Source organism: Oncorhynchus kisutch, linkage group LG2, assembly GCF_002021735.2.
Source record: "Oncorhynchus kisutch isolate 150728-3 linkage group LG2, Okis_V2, whole genome shotgun sequence".
Classification (NCBI taxonomy): domain Eukaryota; kingdom Metazoa; phylum Chordata; class Actinopteri; order Salmoniformes; family Salmonidae; genus Oncorhynchus; species Oncorhynchus kisutch.
The window spans coordinates 44,442,587-44,464,503 of NC_034175.2; the positions used below are offsets into that span (position 1 = coordinate 44,442,587).

General features: G+C 51.3%; 1 protein-coding gene across 2 annotated transcripts in view; it reads left to right on the forward strand.

Moving 5' to 3' along the window:
• agps (alkylglycerone phosphate synthase) overlaps positions 1-21,886 on the forward strand; it is a 40,047-nt gene extending 18,161 nt beyond the window's left edge. For both annotated transcript variants that reach the window (XM_031795339.1, XM_031795345.1), the window contains exons 11-20: positions 6,712-6,839; positions 7,427-7,478; positions 10,464-10,540; positions 10,650-10,762; positions 12,163-12,232; positions 12,641-12,702; positions 13,654-13,743; positions 15,580-15,679; positions 15,863-15,920; positions 19,699-21,886. In XM_031795339.1, the coding sequence (XP_031651199.1) occupies positions 6,712-6,839; positions 7,427-7,478; positions 10,464-10,540; positions 10,650-10,762; positions 12,163-12,232; positions 12,641-12,702; positions 13,654-13,743; positions 15,580-15,679; positions 15,863-15,920; positions 19,699-19,820 (872 nt within the window). In that variant the 3' untranslated portion in view covers positions 19,821-21,886. The remainder of the gene's footprint in view (positions 1-6,711; positions 6,840-7,426; positions 7,479-10,463; positions 10,541-10,649; positions 10,763-12,162; positions 12,233-12,640; positions 12,703-13,653; positions 13,744-15,579; positions 15,680-15,862; positions 15,921-19,698) is intronic.
• Positions 21,887-21,917: the final 31 nt, after the last annotated feature.

Genomic DNA, 21,917 nt, shown 5'->3' on the forward strand with positions numbered 1-21,917 from the left:
CTCTCGCGAGCTCCCGCTCTCTCCCTCCGTCTCTCGCGAGCTCCCGCTCTCTCCCTCCGTCTCTCGCGAGCTCCCGCTCTCTCCTCCGTCTCTCGCGAGCTCCCGCTCTCTCCCTCCGTCTCTCGCGAGCTCCCGCTCTCTCCCTCCGTCTCTCGCGAGCTCCCGCTCTCTCCCTCCGTCTCTCGCGAGCTCCCGCTCTCTCCCTCCGTCTCTCGCGAGCTCCCGCTCTCTCCCTCCGTCTCTCGCGAGCTCCCGCTCTCTCCCTCCGTCTCTCGCGAGCTCCCGCTCTCTCCCTCCGTCTCTCGCGAGCTCCCGCTCTCTCCCTCCGTCTCTCGCGAGCTCCCGCTCTCTCCCTCCGTCTCTCGCGAGCTCCCGCTCTCTCCCTCCGTCTCTCGCGAGCTCCCGCTCTCTCCCTCCGTCTCTCGCGAGCTCCCGCTCTCTCCCTCCGTCTCTCGCGAGCTCCCGCTCTCTCCCTCCGTCTCTCGCGAGCTCCCGCTCTCTCCCTCCGTCTCTCGCGAGCTCCCGCTCTCTCGCGCCTCCGTCTCTCGCGCCTCCGTCTCTCGCCCCGCTCTCTCGCTCGCCCGTCTCTCGCTCGCTCTCTCGCGCCCTCTCGCCCGCTCTCTCGCGCGCTCTCGCCCGCCCTCTCGCTCGCTCTCTCGCGCGCTCTCGCCCGCCCTCTCGCTCGCCCGTCTCTCGCTCGCTCTCTCGCGCGCTCTCGCCCGCCCTCTCGCTCTGCTTCGTCTCGCACGGGCTCTCTCCGTCTCGCTCCCTCTCTCCCTCCCTCCGTCAGTCTCTCGCGAGATCCCTCCCTCTCCGTCTCTCGCGAGATCGCTCCGTCTCTCGCGAGATCGAGATCGCTCCGTCTCTCGCTCGCGCTCTCTCCCTCCGTCGCTCGCTCGCTCCCTCCCTCCCTCCGTCTCTCGCGCCTCCGTCGATCGCTCGCTCCCTCCCTCCGTCTCTCGCGAGCTCGCTCCCTCCCTCCCTCCGTCTCTCGCGCCTCCGTCTCTCGCTCGCTCCCTCCGTCTCTCGCGCCTCCGTCTCTCGCTCGCTCCCTCCGTCTCTCGCGCCTCCGTCTCTCACTCGCTCCCTCCCTCCGTCTCTCGCGCCTCCGTCTCTCGCTCGCTCCCTCCCTCCGTCTCTCGCGCCTCCGTCTCTCGCTCGCTCCCTCCCTCCGTCTCTCGCGCCTCCGTCTCTCGCTCGCTCCCTCCCTCCGTCTCTCGCGCCTCCGTCTCTCGCTCGCTCCCTCCCTCCGTCTCTCGCTCGCTCCCTCCCTCCGTCTCTCGCTCGCTCCCTCCCTCCGTCTCTCGCGCCTCTGTCTCTCGCGCCTCTCGCTCGCTCCCTCCATCCGTCTCTCGTGCCTCTGTCTCTCGCGCCTCTGTCTCTCGCGCCTCTGTCTCTCGCGCCTCTGTCTCTCGCGCCTCTGTCTCTCGCGCCTCCGTCTCTCGCTCGCTCCCTCCCTCCGTCTCTCGCGCCTCCGTCTCTCGCTCGCTCCCTCCCTCCGTCTCTCGCGCCTCCGTCTCTCGCGCCTCCGTCTCTCGCGCCTCCGTCTCTCGTGCCTCCGTCTCTCGCGCCTCCGTCTCTCGCGCCTCCGTCTCTCGCTCGCTCCCTCCCTCCGTCTCTCGCGCCTCCGTCTCTCGCGAGATCGCTCCGTCTCTCGCGAGATCGCTCCGTCTCTCGCGAGATCGCTCCGTCTCTCTCGCGATCGCTCCGTCTCTCTCGCGAGATCGCTCCGTCTCTCTCGCGAGATCGCTCCGTCTCTCTCGCGAGATCGCTCCGTCTCTCTCGCGAGATCGCTCCGTCTCTCTCGCGAGATCGCTCCGTCTCTCTCGCGAGATCGCTCCGTCTCTCTCGCGAGATCGCTCCGTCTCTCTCGCGAGATCGCTCCGTCTCTCTCGCGAGATCGCTCCGTCTCTCTCGCGAGATCGCTCCGTCTCTCTCGCGAGATCGCTCCGTCTCTCTCGCGAGATCGCTCCGTCTCTCTCGCGAGATCGCTCCGTCTCTCTCGCGAGATCGCTCCGTCTCTCTCGCGAGATCGCTCCGTGTCTCTCGCGAGATCGCTCCGTCTCTCTCGCGAGATAGCTCCGTCTCTCTCGCGAGATCGCTCCGTCTCGCTCCCTCCCTCCGTCTCGCTCCCTCCCTCCGTCTCGCTCCCTCCCTCCTTCTCGCTCCCTCCCTCCGTCTCGCTCCCTCCCTCCGTCTCGCTCCCTCCCTCCGTCTCGCTCCCTCCCTCCGTCTCGCTCCCTCCCTCCGTCTCGCTCCCTCCCTCCGTCTCGCTCCCTCCCTCCGTCTCGCTCCCTCCCTCCGTCTCGCTCCCTCCCTCCGTCTCGCTCCCTCCCTCCGTCTCGCTCCCTCCCTCCGTCTCGCTCCCTCCCTCCGTCTCGCTCCCTCCCGCTCCCTCCCTCCGTCTCGCTCCCTCCCGCTCCCTCCCTCCGTCTCGATCGCTCCCTCCCTCCTCCCTCCCTCCGTCTCGATCGCTCCCTCCCTCCCTCCCTCCCTCCGTCTCGATCCCTCCCTCCCTCCCTCCGTCTCGATCGCTCCCTCCCTCCCTCCGTCTCGATCGCTCCCTCCCTCCCTCCGTCTCGATCGCTCCCTCCCTCCCTCCGTCTCGATCGCTCCCTCCCTCCCTCCGTCTCGATCGCTCCCTCCCTCCCCTCCGTCTCTCGCTCGCTCCCTCCGTCTCTCGCGCCTCCGTCTCTCGCTCGCTCCCTCCCTCCGTCTCTCGCGCCTCCGTCTCTCGCTCGCTCCCTCCCTCCGTCTCTCGCGCCTCCGTCTCTCGCTCGCTCCCTCCCTCCGTCTCTCGCGCCTCCGTCTCTCGCTCGCTCCCTCCCTCCGTCTCTCGCGCCTCCGTCTCTCGCTCGCTCCCTCCCTCCGTCTCTCGCGCCTCCGTCTCTCGCTCGCTCCCTCCCTCCGTCTCTCGCTCGCTCCCTCCCTCCGTCTCTCGCTCGCTCCCTCCCTCCGTCTCTCGCGCCTCTGTCTCTCGCGCCTCTCGCTCGCTCCCCTCCCTCCGTCTCTCGTGCCTCTGTCTCTCGCGCCTCTGTCTCTCGCGGCCCTCTGTCTCTCGCGCCTCTGTCTCTCGCGCCTCTGTCTCTCGCGCCTCTGTCTCTCGCGCCTCCGTCTCTCGCTCGCTCCCTCCCTCCGTCTCTCGCGCCTCCGTCTCTCGCTCGCTCCCTCCCTCCGTCTCTCGCGCCTCCGTCTCTCGCGCCTCCGTCTCTCGTGCCTCGTCTCTCGCTCCTCCGTCTCTCGCTCGCTCCCTCCCTCCGTCTCTCGCGCCTCCGTCTCTCGCGAGATCGCTCCGTCTCTCGCGAGATCGCTCCGTCTCTCGCGAGATCGCTCCGTCTCTCGCGAGATCGCTCCGTCTTCGCGAGATCGCTCCGTCTCTCTCGCGAGATCGCTCCGTCTCTCTCGCGAGATCGCTCCGTCTCTCTCGCGAGATCGCTCCGTCTCTCTCGCGAGATCGCTCCGTCTCTCTCGCGAGATCGCTCCGTCTCTCTCGCGAGATCGCTCCGTCTCTCTCGCGAGATCGCTCCGTCTCTCTCGCGAGATCGCTCCGTCTCTCTCGCGAGATCGCTCCGTCTCTCTCGCGAGATCGCTCCGTCTCTCTCGCGGAGATCGCTCCGTCTCTCTCGCGAGATCGCTCCGTCTCTCTCGCGAGATCGCTCCGTCTCTCTCGCGAGATCGCTCCGTCTCTCTCGCGAGATCGCTCCGTCCTCTCGCGAGATCGCTCCGTCTCTCTCGCGAGATCGCTCCGTCTCTCTCGCGAGATCGCCTCCGTCTCTCTCGCGAGATCGCTCCGTGTCTCTCGCGAGATCGCTCCGTGTCTCTCGCGAGATCGCTCCGTGTCTCTCGCGAGATCGCTCCGTGTCTCTCGCGAGATAGCTCCGTCTCTCTCGCGAGATAGCTCCGTCTCTCTCGCTAGATCGCTCCGTCTCGCTCCCTCCCTCCGTCTCGCTCCCTCCCGTCCTCTCGCTCCCCCTCCCTCCGTCTCGCCTCCCTCCCTCCGTCTCGCTCCCTCCCTCCGTCTCGCTCCCCTCCCTCCGTCTCGCTCCCCTCCCTCCGTCTCGCTCCCTCCCTCCGTCTCGCCCCTCCCTCCTCCGTCTCGCTCCCTCCCTCCGTCTCGCTCCCTCCCTCCGTCTCGCTCCCTCCCTCCGTCTCGCTCCATCTCCTCCTGTCTCCTCCTCCCTCCGTCTCGCCCTCCCTCCCGTCTCCTCCCTCCCGCCTCTCGCTCCCTCCCTCCCTCCTGTCCCGCTCCCTCCCTCCCTCCGTCTCGATCGCTCCCTCCCTCCCTCCCCCCTCCCGTCTCGAATCGCTCCCTCCCTCCATCCCTCCCTCCGTCTCGATCGCTCCCTCCTCCCTCCGTCTCGATCAGTCCCTCCCTCCCTCTCCGTCTCGATCGCTCCCTGCCCTCCCTCCGTCTCGATCGACTCCCCTCCCTCCCCTCCCTCCGTCTCGATCGCTCCCTCCCTCCCTCCGTCTCGATCGCTCCCTCCTCCCTCCCCTCCGTCTCGATCCGCTCCCTCCCTCCTCCCTCCGTCTCGATCGCCCCTCCCCTCCCTCCCTCCGTCTCGATCGCTCCCTCCCTCCCTCCCTCCGTCTCGATCGCTCCCTCCCTCCCTCCCCTCCGTCATCGATCCCTCCCTCCCTCCCTCCGTCTCGATCCTCCCTCCCTCCCTCCGTCTCGATCCCTCCCTCCCTCCCCCTCCGTCTCGATCCCTCCCTCCCTCCCTCCGTCTCGATCCCTCCCTCCCTCCCTCCGTCTCGATCCCTCCCTCCCTCCCTCCGTCTCGATCCCTCCCTCCCTCCCTCCGTCTCGATCCCTCCCTCCCTCCCTCCGTCTCGATCCCTCCCTCCCTCCGTCTCGATCCCTCCCTCCCTCCGTCTCGATCCCTCCCTCCCTCCGTCTCGATCCCTCCCTCCCTCCGTCTCGATCCCTCCCTCCCTCCGTCTCGATCCCTCCCTCCCTCCGTCTCGATCCCTCCCTCCCTCCGTCTCGATCCCTCCCTCCCTCCGTCTCGATCCCTCCCTCCCTCCGTCTCGATCCCTCCCTCCCTCCGTCTCGATCCCTCCCTCCCTCCGTCTCGATCCCTCCCTCCGTCTCCCTCCCGATCCCTCCCTCCCTCCGTCTCGATCCCTCCCTCCGTCTCCCTCCCTCAGTCTCGATCCCTCGATCCCTCCCTCCCTCCCTCCGTCTCGATACCTCGATCCCTCCCTCGATCCCTCCGTATCGATCCCTCCCTCCCTCTGTCTCTCGCTCGCTTTCTCTCGCTCCGTCTCTGTGCTGTGGGTTCTACCGCCACCAGAGTGTGGGTGTGACGATGCCCCTGAGAGGAGGCCCAAGGCATGTGCCGAGGGGTGATGGAGTCACGTTCTCGGTTGGGCCACTAGAGAGCAGCATGTGGCATGTAGTGTCACATTAAAGGGCTCATTAACGGCCCTGGCATGCACAGGACAGACCCTAATGGATCTGGCTGTACAGACTACATGTCATCTCAATGGGACAACACTAATGCGCATTACATCAGTCAAGTACACATTTACAGAATTACAGATTCATCTGAAGGAAAAGGTTCTGTATTTTTGAGATTTCAAAAAATGTTATTGATTTTGTTTTGAGGAAACGTGTGAATTCAGAGCCAATAATAGACCAAGACAATGTATGATTCAACTTGACCTGACAGTATGTAATTATTGTGGATATTTTCTCAAATTAGCCAACTTTCATAAACACTCATTTAGCCATTATCAAGACATCAGGTTTTTTTATATGGAAATAGTAATTAACAACAATATATTAAATGGAAAATCACGTTTTGGTTTTCACTATTTACGGTGATTAAGATCAAGTCTTTGTTTACAATCCTTTCCACCGTTCAGGTTTTATAGAGCCAGTTACTGCATCTATACTCTCCATGGGATTTGTAAACAGAGCAAAGCAAAACAGGATTCCTTTATTGGTGTGTTTACTGCGTAGTTAGTTTCATTAGTTGTCCATAGTTTGCCATTTGGGAGTCCATCCATGTCAACAACGTGCATCTGCATTCAAATTGTCATCCTTTTCTACAACGTCTTTGTTAGTTTTTCTGAAACACGGGAAATGGCGTTGTCTGTTTTGATAGAGAACCTTAAGGGACGAGTGCGTCCCACCCTCTTCCTTCAATAGTGCACTACCTTTTACCAAAGCCCTATGGGCACTGATAAGAAATAGTGCTCTATAAAGGGAATAGGGGTCCATTTTGGACATAGACATTCTTGCGGCAGAGAAAATTCTACGTGGAACATGACACGTAGAAGCTACAGACACAGTGGATACTTTGTGGGGTCAGAGGTTAGCTGGGAACCCTGGGCGACATGTAATGGGCTCCTGGTGTTGGCCTTCCTTTGATATGGACCTGTTTTTATTTCCTCGATAAATCTCATTTGGTCTCCTGTGAGCAGCATGAAACCAGATCACAAGAGGTGAAAGGTGACACACAGGTCACCACCAGTGATGTGGTGGTAAAGAAACCAGGTGGAATTCAAAGATGCAGAAACTGCGTTTTACATGTGGTTACCCTCCACTACACCACTGGTCGTCACCAACCCAGTTGGTTAAATCCGGCATTACCGATTCAATTTTAAATTATCAATCAAACCTAACTCCCAAACCAATGTTCGAAATCGGTATTGCGTGAGAAGCTCTGTTTCTATTGTGTGTTCCCTTGTGTTTTCCCCTAGGAACTCTTGGTGTGGTTACCGAGGTAACGATGAAGATCCGGCCAATCCCCGAGTACCAGAAGTACGGCTCGGTGGTCTTCCCAAACTTTGAGGCGGGAGTGGCCTGCTTACGAGAGGTAGCCAAGCAGGTAAAGACCATTACCATCTTGTGTTGAGTGTTTGTACAATGTAACCTATAGGCTACATTATAATAACAATGAGAACAGTAGCTAAACTATGCAGTTATTGAACAGTGCAGATCAATGCAATACTGTAGTGTACAAACAAAGGGGTCAGTTAATGATGGGCAGATCTCCAATTCTGGGAAGGAATTAATTTGAATGATAATGAAGACCATAATAACAAATAAGCTACCTCTTTTCACTCTTACTGGGCAGTATATGATTTGTGCAGCTCCGTTCGTAACAGAACTGAGTTGAGTCGGTACACTAGTATAGCACACAATTTAAGGTATCGACCATTGAGCCATGGCTTTTCATGGACGGGGATCCACACACTACCAGGAATGTCTGCTCATGTCTACAGGTTGTGTATTATTGTGTGACAAATGTCATTTCAAAGTCATTTGAAAGGTTTTTCCTCTAAATTACGAAAAGTAATGCAGGTTCAACTTTCACTCGGGAAATTACTAGAATAAAGTGTGGGATGGGGAAATGTTCACAAAATAAAATGAAACATGCTCCTAAATTATACTTCCCCCCCCCCCCCCCCCAAGAGGTGTGCACCTGCATCCATCCGGCTCATGGATAACGAACAGTTTCAGTTTGGTAAGTCATCATTCAAAACCCTGCCATTTCATCTCTGCAAAGGAATCTACATTGTGTGTATAAAACATTAGAACCCCTTTCTAATATTGAGTTGCACCCCCACCCCACTTTTACCCTCAGAAAAGCCTCAATTTGTCAGGGCATGGACTCTACAAGGTGTCGAAAGTGTTCCACAGGGATGCTGGCCCATGTTGACCCCAATGCTTCCCAAAGTTGTGTTAAGTTGGACGGGCGTCCTTTGGGTCGTGGACCATTCTCGATAACCACAGGAAACGGTTGAGCGTGAAAAACCCCAGCAGCGTTGCAGTTCTTGACACAAATCGGTGCGCCTGGCACCTACTACCATACCCCGTTCAAAGGCACTTCAATCTTTTGTCTTGCCTATTCACCCTCTGAATGGCACACATACACAATCCATGTCTCGAGGCTTAACAATTCCTTCTTTTAACCTGTGTCCTCCAATTCATCTACACTGATTGAAGTGGATTTAACAAGTGGCATCAATAAGCGATCATGTCGTTCGCCTGGTCAGTCTGTCATGGAAAGACCTCATAATGTTTTGTACACTCAGTGTGTCTTTGTTTAACACGGGAGCTCAAAGTGAAGTATATTTTTCTTGAGGTCTGGGGGAATGTATCAGGCGTTGGTGCCCGACATGCTCTCTGGCTCCACATGCGGCCTGTGCTGTGTGGCTGACCTGGTTTCCATTTCTAAGTAATTCCCTCTAGTTCCCTCCACAGTTCACCCCCCTCTGTAGCCTTTCTCAGACAAGGCTGGAATCTGAGGAACATGCTAGTACCTTCTAGTGATTGGGGGGGGGGGGGGGGGGGGGAGATATTATCGGGATATTATTTTTCATGATATATTGCATCGTTTTGACAATATCGCAATATTATTTTTGCGCTAGTTGGCTGTACCTGCACCAAAACTCCTTCATAGCCTTTTCTCCGTCTTCTTTTTAAATAGGGAGACGGTTTGTTTTCAGCACTTTTATTTCTATGACTGATCAAAACTCGTTTTCTCATGTCTCTCTCTGTCCCACTGCAGCAGACATATGGTGAGGAATATGTTTGGAACATGGAATCTCAATAAAATCACAGTATCGAATCGCAATGCATGTAGAATCACAGTATATATCGTATCAGCACCTAAGTATCGTGATAATATCATATCGCGAGGTGCCCGGCAATTCCCAGCTTGAGTCTATGCCATGTCTTTCTGCTCAATCATTGTATTTTGAAAATGGTCTAATTCCTTGAATCTGACGTTCTTTTTAATTGCCATTTGGCCTGGTTTTGTGTGAGGCTTCCCCCCCAAATGTAATCCATTTGAGGAAAGAATGCAGCATTGGCAACGTTTCTTCATGTATGCTTTTTGCCTGTCTGCTGCATTGCATTAAGTTAAATGTAGCGTTATTTCAGCAGAGTATCTAGCTGCACACACACACACACGACTCGTGGACTGAAGCCCAATGAAAAATGACCTTGGCAACAATTAAGCAGTTGTTATATTGAAGTTTTACAATATTTTTCTCGAGGTCTGGGGGAATGTATCAGGCGTTGGTGCCCGACATCTTTGTAAAGCTCTTCAGTCTCCTGGGATCTCATTAGTCTCCCTTATATTCCCACTTTTCACCGAGTGAGCACTTCTTAGCATTAAGCAGGCAAGATGAAGCGACCAGGTTTCTCACTAATAACTGAACCTCAGTCTGGACTGATAGGATACCTTCTTGGACTTATTAGTGCCTTCCCAGCGAACCAGGAACATTCCCAGGATATTAGCGAACATTCTCATTAAGTTCTAGTTAGGATTTTATCTAACATTAGCATAATAACATTCAAATGTTTTTGGTTTAAAAAAATATATTTAAAAAAAATACAAATGTATTTTAATGTTTTAAATGAGATATTCTTGGAATGTTCTAGCATCCACTAAAATGTTGTGCACAACGTCTGTAACAACCACCACAGAACGTTTTTTTATGAGGTTTCCAGGTAATGTAACAATGTGTTCTGTGAATGTTCTTGCAACGTCAGGCAAATGTTTTATACAAACACTGTATAATCATCAGCACACCTGTACCGTTTTGGTGTTATTAGAACGTTTTGGGGGCAATCTAATGAATGTTCTGGGAATGTTCACAGAACCAGTTTTTGTTTACTGGGTTGCCTTCCCTTTTAATTCCCCTGACTGCTGAGTGAAGGGATCTGAGGTATTCAATGGGCCTGCTCATTTCCGAATTGTACAAAGTAAAATATATAAAATATAGGGGCCACTTATCTCAATACGCTAGTATGATGAATATGGCAAGTGGTATGTTAGCCGTTGACATGCATTAAATGCAAAAGGCAGACTGGGGGGGGGGAATGACACACTGTATGTATAATCCCTCTCCTCTCTGGTCGTTGAGTGTTTAATTAATGAGCGTGATGGCTGCGGGAGACCTAAAGACCCACAATCAAATTTGGAATGGAAACAATTGGAACACTAAGTGATGAAGAGACTGTGAGACGGAGGGGAAGAAATGAAGTGTTCAGTCTCCACAGAGTCACCCAGGACTCTACCCCACTGTGATTGATAACCATCCCATCGGCTCCAGACCCTCACTTTAGCTTGTCCACAGGCGCTTTGTGTGTCCGATCACGAATAAATCAAAACGTGCGGTGGCTGAGGAAGACGGATATGGCCGTGTCAAGCCCACTTCCCCTCGGAAACCCACTGATTTATTGTCCCTGTCGCAGGCACTTGTAAAGTTATTCAAATGTTACCATTTATTTTCCTCCTTTTGTTTCCACACCTAAAAAAATGTGACTCAGTTGCCATGTTAGTCCTGGAGGAAACAGGCAGGAGATGGGTGGGCTGAGTGTGACCAAATGTGTGAATAAACGATATCGGTAGTTCCTCTAAACTGTATTGTCCAAAAGAGAAAAGACAGAGGTCCACTTGGTTTTTGAGTTAAGGGACTTGGCCCTTCTGTTTCTACAGGTCATGCCCTGAAACCTCAAGTGTCGTCCATTTTCACAAATTTTGTGGAAGGGTTAAAGAAATTCTACATCACCAAGGTAATTCTTAATGATTTGGCAGAAATACTACTCCTCATTTCTCTTTTGTATGTCATTTGTACTTCCTGGAAAGGGTTAAACCAATTTTACTTCCCTGTTTTTTTCCCAGTTCAAAGGTTTCGACCCCCACCAGTTGGTTGTTGCCACCCTGCTGTTCGAAGGGGACCGCGAGAGGGTCTTGCAGCACGAAAAACAAGTTTACGACATTGCTGCAACATTTGGGTAAGTAGCCCCCATTTCCTTCTCTCAGGTCAGCAGATGTTACCCAACATGCATCCTAAATTTGTGAGGGTTAAATTCCCCCCTTTTATTCTGGGAGACTGTCTTCAGTGCACAGGTTACATACAACACAAGACAAAACCACAGTTGGTACCTGGTACACTCCTCATTGTGAGAAATCTGCCTTAGGCCTTGCTTAGAGGCATTCCATTTCCATAGTGGAAGAGCTTGGCCCCTCAGGCTGAAGGTGGTGTGTTTGAACCAATCTAAGACCAAGTATAAAGAGCAGTGTGATGGATCACCTGTGGCCGTCCTCCTGTCAGACCTACTTTGGTGGTGTGTGTGTGGGGGGGGGGGCTATTCTGATTGATTGTGAGGCAGATCAATATAGGCCCTGGTGGAAATAAGTGATCTATCAGCCTGAAAGGGATGCTATCTCTCTCCATTCTGTATGTGTGCACCTTAACTACAATAGCAACAAACCTGGGTTCCTCATAGTTCCCCAACATGTTCAATTCACCTGCACTCGTGGAATTCTGGATTCTCTTCTAACAACCCCGTATACAACTGAAAGGCCCAAAGTAATCGATTACATATACAAAAGTGTGTTGTCGTGTGTAGTGCCACAGAGGTCAGCGAGTAGGGACTTGGCGATGAAGCCGTGCTGTAAGGCTCATGTCTGAGGTGCCTGGGGGCCTACGCTGGGCTGGGGGTCCCACCCTGACCGGAACCACACTGTTCCACACCATTAAAGAGGAATCGGAACATACTGTAGCAAATAACTCACTACTTCATCCCCCTGAACACACCTCATCCGCTCTGTACCTAGTCATCATAAACAAACCTTTCATGAAAACACTGGACCCATGAGAAATACCGTTATTGTCTTGGTGACCCTATGGATTGTGTATTAGTGTTGCTCCTTGGCCCAGTGCACAGCTTCCAGTCCATTCCTCAGGTCACTGGCTTTGTGCCCATAGGTATTATCCTGACCGATTCACAAGTTTAATCATTGAAAAGGCCTCACCTACCAGGCAGTGTGTTGTGTTTTAGTTTTTCCATCATTTCATCATCACTTGTCGAGAGCCTGTGATCGATTGGTTGGGTCTGTAAGGGATATTGTCTTCTGGTTTTAAGACATTTGGGGAGAAAATTACAGGTAAATCAATTCAGTGATTTCTTAATGAGTGCGTCCTGATTTAATTTGGGTTGTTGGTTGAAAATGTTATTACCCGTGGTGGGTGATGGATGTGTGGTTGACCTGCAGGGAGGCACAGACGGCAATCATTGATTTGAACATTGTGGCAGTGAATGGTACTGATGGGCATCACAGGCAGCTGTGGTCAGGGAGAGATGACAGGGCCAGAAAGGAACCTGTTAAATATTAACTTATCTTTTTCCAGGGGCCTGGCAGCTGGAGAGGACAATGGACAGAGAGGCTACATTCTGACCTTCGTCATCGCTTACCTCCGGGTGGGTCACTTCTCCCCCTCTATTCTGCCATACTCTCCTAGTGTCCAGAGACAGCTCGGGGAGGGGGGGGGGGCACTGCTCACAGGGGCAGATAGAGACCTCTGTCAGCTGATCGGATAGAAGGAACATGCACACAAAGGCTGCAGAATGTGACCTCTGAGATATCTGGCGCCTCTGTTCAGCAGGGATGTCATGTTGTCATTCGAGGAATCTGGACATGAGCAATTGACAGTGAAAAGCTATTTTCCTCACGCGAAGTGTGAAACACTAAGCTATATTGTGTGCCTCTTTTTTTATTTGACTTCCAATAATAGTTATTTTATTTGATCATATATTGTCCCCTTCTCAAATCCAAGCCCCGTGCTATTATGTTCTACTTCAGCATTTGTCTTGCGGTTTATTTAACAGGACTTGGGGATGGACTACTACGTGGTCGCAGAATCATTTGAGACATCGGTGCCTTGGGACAGGTAAAGACAAAGATGGCAGCTTGTTTAACCTTTGTGAATGAACGAGTGTCTCTGAACTGGTGTGACAATTCGACATCACTCTCTTCCCACACAGTCAGTTTGAAGAGCCCCAAAGACAAGTATCTCAACCCCCACTCCCTCTCTGACATTCACCTTCATGCCTGCCTCCTCCCTCCATTAACTGGCTGTGCGTGGGAGGGAAGACTGCCTCTCCAGCCCCAGCCTGACTCTATGCAGGGGGGGCGCGACAGGGAAAGAGGGAGACATGGCCAGTGTGATGCATTCATGTGTGAGATTGAACATGAATATCCAACATACAGTGTTGGAAATTCAGTGTAAAAAAACCTTCCCATTATGAAACCACACAGTTCTTCCCACACATGAACAAAAAAATGACTGACTCCCTTGCACCTTAAAGCGATATCTCAGGAGAGTACACCCCCCGACCCCCCTTTTTTTTCACAGACACACGGGCAGACACACACGGACACCAACACACACGCGTGCTCAGCACCCCACTGTGTAGACTGCCTGATGGGGGTTAGCGGGCGAGCATATGTTCAGGGCTCATTACCCCTCTTCCTCCTCCATCTCTCCACACTAGGCTGCACATGCCTGGGAGTGACTGCCATTAGAGAACAGAGTGAGCCAGTCTCTCCCAGCTACAAATACCTGGCACTACAGTCTCCATAATGGTGTGAGGTTCTCCACCTTGTCTGTCTCTCTGTCTGTGTACCCCACAGTGCAGGGCCAGAGGCCTTCTCTTCACATAACTCTCGACAGCTCAGCTCCACCTGTCGTACTGGGTTAAATCATGGGGCTGTGCACCCTATTCCCTATATCGTACATTACTGGGTCTCAGACAGGGCTTTCAACATGTCCTAACAGTCTGCTACTCTTCAGGAGAACATGCTAGTCTTTATGTTTCTCTCTCCTGTTGTCTTTCTTCAGAGTGTTGGACCTTTGCCGGAATGTCAAAGAGCGTATTAACCGAGAGTGTAAAGAGCGAGGGGTCCAGTTTCAACCCTTGACCTCATGCAGGTACGTTTAGGAGGAGACCTTTCAGCCGTCTTGGTTTCCGAGCGACAACACACTTGCTGACATCGTGGAGATCATGTTAAAAAAAATCATTGACATGTACCTCTGCATCTCTAACTCCATGATTCAACTTGTGTACATATTTGACCGGTGTGGTTGATCATATCCTATGATTAGATCTTCTAAAACGTGTACCCTGCTATGAGTGGGCCAGTAGTGTGTGCGCGCAGGCAAGAGAGGAGTCCTGTGTGACCTTCCCTGTGTGACCTGGCCACACACGCACAGACTGCCTGCTCCTTGCTCACTGTGGACAGATTAGGCCCCAACCTGATTAGGCTTCAGCCATTTATTTCCCGCCTGCAGTCTGTCACATGATTGATTTGCCCATTTAACCTCTAGAAGCCAGTACACCCTCCGAGCGATGGGCCACGTCACAGGAACAACAGCTCTTCCCACAACTCCTCAAAAGAGACGGGGGGCTAGAGAAAAACACAGAGGAGACGGGGGGGCTAGAGAAAAACACAGAGGAGACGGGGGGGCTAGAGAAAAACACAGAGGAGACGGGGGGGCTAGAGAAAAACACAGAGGAGACGGGGGGCTAGTGAAAAACACAGAGGAGACGGGGGGCTAGTGAAAAACACAGAGGAGACGGGGGGCTAGAGAAAAACACAGAGGAGACGGGGGGCTAGAGAAAAACACAGAGGAGACGGGGGGCTAGAGAAAAACACAGAGGAGACGGGGGGGGCTAGAGAAAAACACAGAGGAGACGGGGGGCTAGAGAAAAACAACACAGAGGAGACGGGGGGCTTGAGAAAAACAACACAGAGGAGACGGGGGGCTTGAGAAAAACAACACAGAGGAGACGGGGGGCTTGAGAAAAACAACACAGAGAGTAGACGGGGGGCTTGAGAAAAACAACACAGAGGAGACGGGGGGCTTGAGAAAAACAACACAGAGGAGACGGGGGGCTTGAGAAAAACAACACAGAGGAGACGGGGGGCTTGAGAAAAACAACACAGAGAGTAGACGGGGGGCTTGAGAAAAACAACACAGAGGAGACGGGGGGCTTGAGAAAAACAACACAGAGAGGAGACTGGGGCTAGAGCAAAACAACACAGACTCTTGTACTGGTGTTTCCTTTCCCTGAAGCACAGTGTTTCATTGATAAGGGTTTAGTTGAAATTTCAATGCAGATCTTTTTGCCCTGGTTAGAGTTATAGTAAATATGCCCATGCCTACTAAGATGGTTAATATCCAATAAATGTTTAATGATAAGGGAATCGAGCATTTTATCATATTAGCCCTGCGCTTCTTAAAAGGAAGCACGTAACATTTTCAAATAGTATTCATCTTTTGAACTGTGCAAAATGTCAGTTATTATTATAATATCTTGTTTTGCGTATTCATGTGAAAGCACAATCTTTTAGCCAGTTGCGGACAGCCAGTGTTGAAGCATATTGTGTCCTGAACCATTGTAAATGTAGCTCAGATAATCCAATCAAAGTGTGCTGATGGTCATTCAATGTCCTGATAATGGGATGTTATTCAAGGTGACTGATCCAGCGCATCTCCTCCGCGTCTTAGAAAACATGAGGGAGAATTGGGGTCAGAGGTTCACGAGAAAACACCAGCCTCTCGGCTCCATCTCTCTGTGTGTGTGTGTGTGTGTGTGTGAGAGAGAAAGGATTTTGGTTCTACTAAACGATGCTCTCTTTGGATTCATGTGGAGAGAGATTGCAGTAGGACACGTGTGGACAAAAGCATTTAAGAACACAACCCAGCCTTTTATTCTCTGTTGTGAACACTGTCATGTTGAAACCCTTTCCTCTTGCCTTGCAGAGTGACTCAGACCTATGACGCTGGCGCCTGTGTTTACTTCTACTTTGCCTTCAACTACAGAGGACTGGCGGACCCAGTACATACATATGAACGAGTGGAGGTAAATCTACGGAGCACTCCAAATATGGACTAGCTACCCACTCACAGACATGCATCATTTCTGACCTGAAACTCTTAACCGTCACCACTCAGGAGGATGCATGACCACCATAGTTAAGGGTGACGATAGTCATTGTGGAAATGAGGGGTTCATTGATGTGTGTCGTCTGTTGTCCATTCCTAGCACGCCGCTAGAGAGGAGATCCTAGCCAATGGAGGAAGCCTCTCGCACCACCACGGAGGTACAGTCAAGTGAACATCCCTACATCTACAAGTACCCCTACATCTAACCATGTCAGCACACTTTGGCACTGTTCCTTTTGGCTCAAAACCTGACAACATTCATACTACTGCCCTGCCTCCTCACTTAGAGATGGGTGGCAGGGCAGTGGTTTGAAGTCCCATTAGGGTAGTCTGACAGGCTCTTTCGGTATGCTGCTCTATGTAAGAAAGCAGGCACAGAACAGTCTTTTGAAACCCTCTGTTTTGGCTAGGAGGAGACCTTTCATTGCTTCCTTGGGGCGTCCAAACTTCCCCACAGTGCAGACAGTCTGCCGTGGCTCTTTTGTTCAACACGGGCCAAATGAAACGTGAGCAGGGGAGCGAGGGGGGGAAAACGGCTCTGTTGGTACCCTATCAGGGCTAACCCAAATGGCTACCTTACCTTATCTATATTGCCATCCGCCTGGCCGTTTTCATACATCACTTTAGGCTATTCATCACGCCTGTCAGAAACAGCATGCAGTGAATCAGCTGTGATATTAAATCACAATTTCTCCTGAAGGCGGGGAAGGTTAAAAATTAGAAGATTGCTAATACTGGAAGGCAATAGGCCAGGGTAAATGATGCCGGTGTTATCGCCCGGTATTTACTGACCTCCAATCGGTGGGCCAGCCGGCCACCCGGGGCTGAGCAGGGGGGCTGAGCAGGGGGGTGTGGGGCCAGGGGGGAGAGGGGATATTGATGCAGCTTCTCGGTGCGAGGCCCACTCTGTAATTGTGATTAATAACAGCTGGGTCTGCTATCTGAGCGAGGACAGGCCGGTTTGTCTGCCCACAATCACCGCTTGACAAATGGAGCTAGTTTCACTGGGTTTTGTGTATCAAACAAAACAGATGTAGTCTGGGAGGATGAGGTGGGAGGCCACCGCAGGAAATATACATTTTTCTAACCTGTGTTTACACCAGGTCAGGCTGCCCAGGGTGCGTGCGTGTGTGTAGTGGCTCTGGGTGAGTGAAGTGTTTTGTTTGTGTGTGTGTGTGTGTGTGTGTAACCCTCTATCTCCAGTTCTCCACTATCCATCCCTGCAGCTTAATACACTCTTGCTACAACACAACTACATTTTTACACAAATATATGTGGGCTGGATTTGACAGGCCGGTTTAAGTACATTTTAGAAGTCGTCACATACCATCTATTCATGACAATATCTTCTATTGTTTTGATGTTCTACCCCCAATGTTTAGCTCTAAGGTGGTCACTGTTGTGTCGGAGTAGAATGTCAAAGGAAACGTCATGTTTTAACAGGAGCAGAGATGTTGGCACACCAGTCAGGTTGAGAGTCATCCGTCAGTGTAAACTTAGAAACAGTCCTGGTTCTTCAGACACTCACCCCACTGGACTTGTCCCTGTTCATATCAGAGAGACACAGGCCCACTACACTACCCTCTCTTTCATGTCCTGGTCTCCAGTTGTTAAAACAGGCCAGTGCACACAGAGACTGAGTGGCAAGGCTCTCAGCTCAGTCCTATACTCCACACGAGGGGTGCTCCAGAAGAGCAGGGAGGGCAGCTCCTCCTGACCGTGTGACTCTATAGAATGTCGGGCTAAATGCCGCCGGTCAACTGCACTACTACTACACAGGTCAATGAGAAGCGCAGCTGGAAACCAAGAAAAATGAGTTGAATTAGCTTATTTTCCGTTCATTAGCCATAGCTCTCGTTGTTGGGCCGTCTCCCAGAGGTACACAGAAATATCCGCTGTTTCTAGACCTCGGTGTTTCTCTTTCTCATTCATTTCCAAAATAAGTGCCTGCCTGCCTGCCTGCTCCTCTTTGCATGTCTCAGCTGTATGGCCAAACCCAGGGTAGATTGATTGCAATAGCAGGCGAAAAGGAGGGAAAATGACAAGATAGATGTGTAAATTATCACTGTGATGGAGGCAATGATGCAGTCCCGGCACCTTCTGTTTTCTCTCCTTCCTGAGTGGAGGGAGGGATGGAGGTGGGACGAGGGAGGGGAGAAGGAGGGAGGAGGAGGAGAGCAGGCCACTTTGTTAGTTATTGGGTAGCAGCGGATTGGGTGACTGACTGGTCCCACTGTCACCATCTGGGTGTGCGTGGCGTGGCCCCCCTGTTTGTCCTGTCTTGTCAGGAGACGGCCCTCTGTGGCCCCATGGCTGATTTCCATCTGTATCCCCTGGCTGCTCCGCCTCGGCGTCGCTGATAGCATGGCGCCCTCCCATCTCCCAAGCCTCCCCCATGCTCCAGGTCTCAGTCACCCCCCCCCCCCCCCCCTTTTCTCTCAACTCCCCCCATTTAACATGGGGGGCTGGCTTTCTTCAATGCCAGCAACGTAGAGACAGGGTGGGGCAGTTCAGTTACGGGGGAAGGGATGGTATGTGAGCGCCCCTTTTCTATCTTGCTCTGTTAAATTTGTTGCCGTACTCTTATCTAATCTCTGATGGTTATATCTGCACATTACCTGCAGGAGCTTGAGCTCCCAACGCATGTACTCATTTCAATGGCACCTGTTGAAGATCATTCCATTCTCAGGGCTGTTTTTAGACTAGTGGAAAGAAGATAGCTGTGTGTGCTTTTCCAAGAAAGTGCGACCTTACGCTTGATGTTTACCCAGAACAAACAGACTGCCTGGTTTCCCCTCTTCAAAGACAAAATGTCGCTTTCAGATTGACTCTGATCTCAGCACAGGTTCCTCAACTTTCTCTGTTTGTTATTTACTTTCTAAATGAATTGTGTGTTATCAGACAAAAGGAGTGAGGTTGCTCTGACCTGTTGTGGAACATGTGGGGGGGTTTGTCATTCTAAAACTGATAGTGGAGTAAACGCTTCTGTAGCAGTTTCAATGTGGTGCCAGTCCCATGAATGCTCCTGGTTTCCAGCCATGCTCTGGTGTTGACTGTGTGCCAGGGACCAGTGAGAACCTGTCCCTCTCCCAGAGGCTCCAGGCTCCCTGCTGCGGTCCTGGCAGGACTGGGGGACTCTGGAGTGTGTCTGTCTGTCTGGCCAGCTGGCAGAGCGCTGGTCTGGGCTCTCCAGCTCCTCAACAGGAGCCTCCTCACAGTGGGCCTGCGGCCAGAGCCATGACAGAGGACCATTGTGTCCCCACGCCACCGGCACAGTCAGTGGCCAGGGTCAGAAGGATGGCTATGTGTGTGTGTGGAGCGGGTGAGCGTGGCACGCTGGGACTTTAGGGCTGTGCTGGTCAGCCTGAGGAGAACACGCACCCCACCCACCATGGTGGCGTCTGTGTGGGGGGGTGATAAGGTAGTGGAAGCCTGCTCAGGGAATGCGGGAGGGAGAGGCAGAGCGGGGCGTGCATGCGGCGGCCAGCCGGCACCTCCTCGGGGAACACACAGGGCCTAATGAGTTTGATAGGCTGCTGGGCTCCATAAATCATGCCATGCAAAACATTTCTCCTCTCTGAATAAAAGCATTTATCACCTTCTGTTTATTCACTCACTCTCACAAGATTGATTGGCTCCCAAGCAGCCTGCTGCGCAATCAGGCGTGCTGATTTCTCCTTTCTTTTGTGTTAATTTTTTTCTTCTCTCTCTCTCTCTCTGTCTCTCTCTCTGTCTCTCTCTCTGTCTCTCTCTCTGTCTCTCTCTGTCTCTGTCTCTCTCTGTCTCTCTCTCTGTCTCTCTCTCTGTCTCTCTCTCTGTCTCTCTCTCTGTCTCTCTGTCTCTCTGTCTCTCTGTCTCTCTGTCTCTCTGTCTCCTCTGTCTCTCTGTCTCTCTGTCTCTCTCTCTCTCTCTCTGTCTCTCTCTCTCTACACACAGTTGGGAAACTTCGGAAGGAGTGGATGAAGGAGAGCATCTCCAGCTTGGGTGTCGGGATGCTCCAGTCCGTCAAGGATTATGTGGACCCAGATAACATTTTCGGCAACCGAAACCTCCTCTAATTTACTCCTTGCTTTGTTTTCCACCTTTTTATCTTCACACCTTTTCTCACAGCCTCTCGTGCAACTGGCTTTAACAGTTACTAAAATGTGAAATTGACACGAAAAGAAATATAAACGTTCCCCACCCCCCCGTCTCCTTCTGTATGACTTGAGTTGCGCTGTCATCGTCAGACGTGGTTCCATTCCTAGAGTGCGTGTCTGTCTGGTTCTTGAGGAAAGCAATAAGCCGGTCACCTTTCACTTTCCTCGCGCTACATTCTGTTGCAGGCGGGTAACAATAATCGTCTATGATTCATTTTTGACCATCATTGTTTCAAAGGCCTCGGCCCTTTCCAGAGTGTATCATACTAACTACAGTACTGTGATTGTGTACTGTTGCTCGTTTCAGTCACGTGTACAGCACGCTATAGGAATGGCCTTTCAATGCTGTACATGATGCGAGCTAACTTTTATGATCCCGCGTTTGCCATTTATTAATTCATGAATTGTTTCCTACGATTTATGCCATCTTCACTAACTTAATTTGTATTTGTACACGTTGTTTATTCACCTGTGTTTGGCACTACTTTAGCAGTAAGTCTGAGATGAACGCACTCTCTAAATCCCTGTGCCTTTCTGAAGACGTCTCCCTTTCCTCCTCATATACTCCAGGTGCAAAGGTTACCGACTGGAAGCTTGACTGGTTTGTCTTTTTTATGGCATCCTGTTTCTTCCCTTATAATGACCATGGCCCTTCATTAGAGATTGATCTGTTTCCAATTGGTCTTTCAAGCCCTCATGCCTTTTTAGTTATGACTTAGAATGATGAATTATTGCCACAGGAGCTGTGTATTTTGTTTGGATCTAAACATGTACCTACCTAGGAGTACTTACATTATGCTTGAGTGGTGCCTACTGAAAATTGACCTCAGGGTTCAAATGTCCCGACCCTAAAACCTTAGCTATTACGTTAAACTGTCATTGAAGAAACTATGACAAGGTTAGATGATGCATCTATCAACACATATTATAATTGTTTTTGTATTTTCTGAACTAGATTTTAACCTTGCATGTTCTTTGCTTGTCATATAGAGTTCAGTTTGTGGACAAAGCCAATATACTTGGATCGTACATGCTTTAGTGTGTACTTTAGTGCTAACAGGTTACAGACAACTGAATCCCAATGCCCATGTTTGTACCAAAGACTTTTCACACAACCCTTTCACCATGCAAACATACTGGATGTATATGTTTGTACATGTTGTATAGTTAAATACATTTAGTATTACATTAACATTTATATATCCTGATACTTTTTTTATTATTCATATATGCAAATACCCATAAACCATCTCTAGAAATATCCAAAAATTACTGTTACTGTAAGTATTACATGTACAGTACTTATTCCTGTTCATATCAGACAAAACTTCATTAAAATGTAATTACAATTGTCACTACTTCAAAATAAGTTGCTTGTATTTCGATGTATTTACACACAAATACATCAGAATTCATCGCTAGTCTGGTGAGTGTCCCAGTATTATGGTTTTGTTTTGAAAGGATACATTTGAGTCAAACAAAGTTGTACCTTTGTCACTTAACGATGATTGTGTAGCTAAGTTTGGCCTCTCTCTTTTGGAGGCATGTGTTGATGTTGATGTTGTTGTGGCCAATCCTGAACTCGCAGACATGGAATCTACTGTGTGGTGCTAGAGAAAGATACATGAAATGTTGTTGCGACCATTTTCCTGTCACTACTATTGTATGACTTTGTTCCTCCTGTTCCCAAGCTAGCCTCACAGCTTTCCCACAGTGCATTGTGTCACCCCATGCCACCTTCCTGCCCAAGTTTCTCATCTCCAGCTCCAATAAACATTTTGCCTCAAAGAAACGTCAATGAAGGAAATGGTGGGGGCCCAGCCAGTATTTTCTGATAAGTTTCATGCTTTTACTTCTTGTGATGGTATCGAAAGAGAACTTAACGAGAGCTTGAAATTGGAATGTTTGTTATTTTCCACTTGATAGTATTAACATTCAAGTACATTTTGTTAATGCTGTTTGTGCAATAAATTGAAATAAAACGAGCAGTTGTCTTGTAGATTGACACATCAGTTG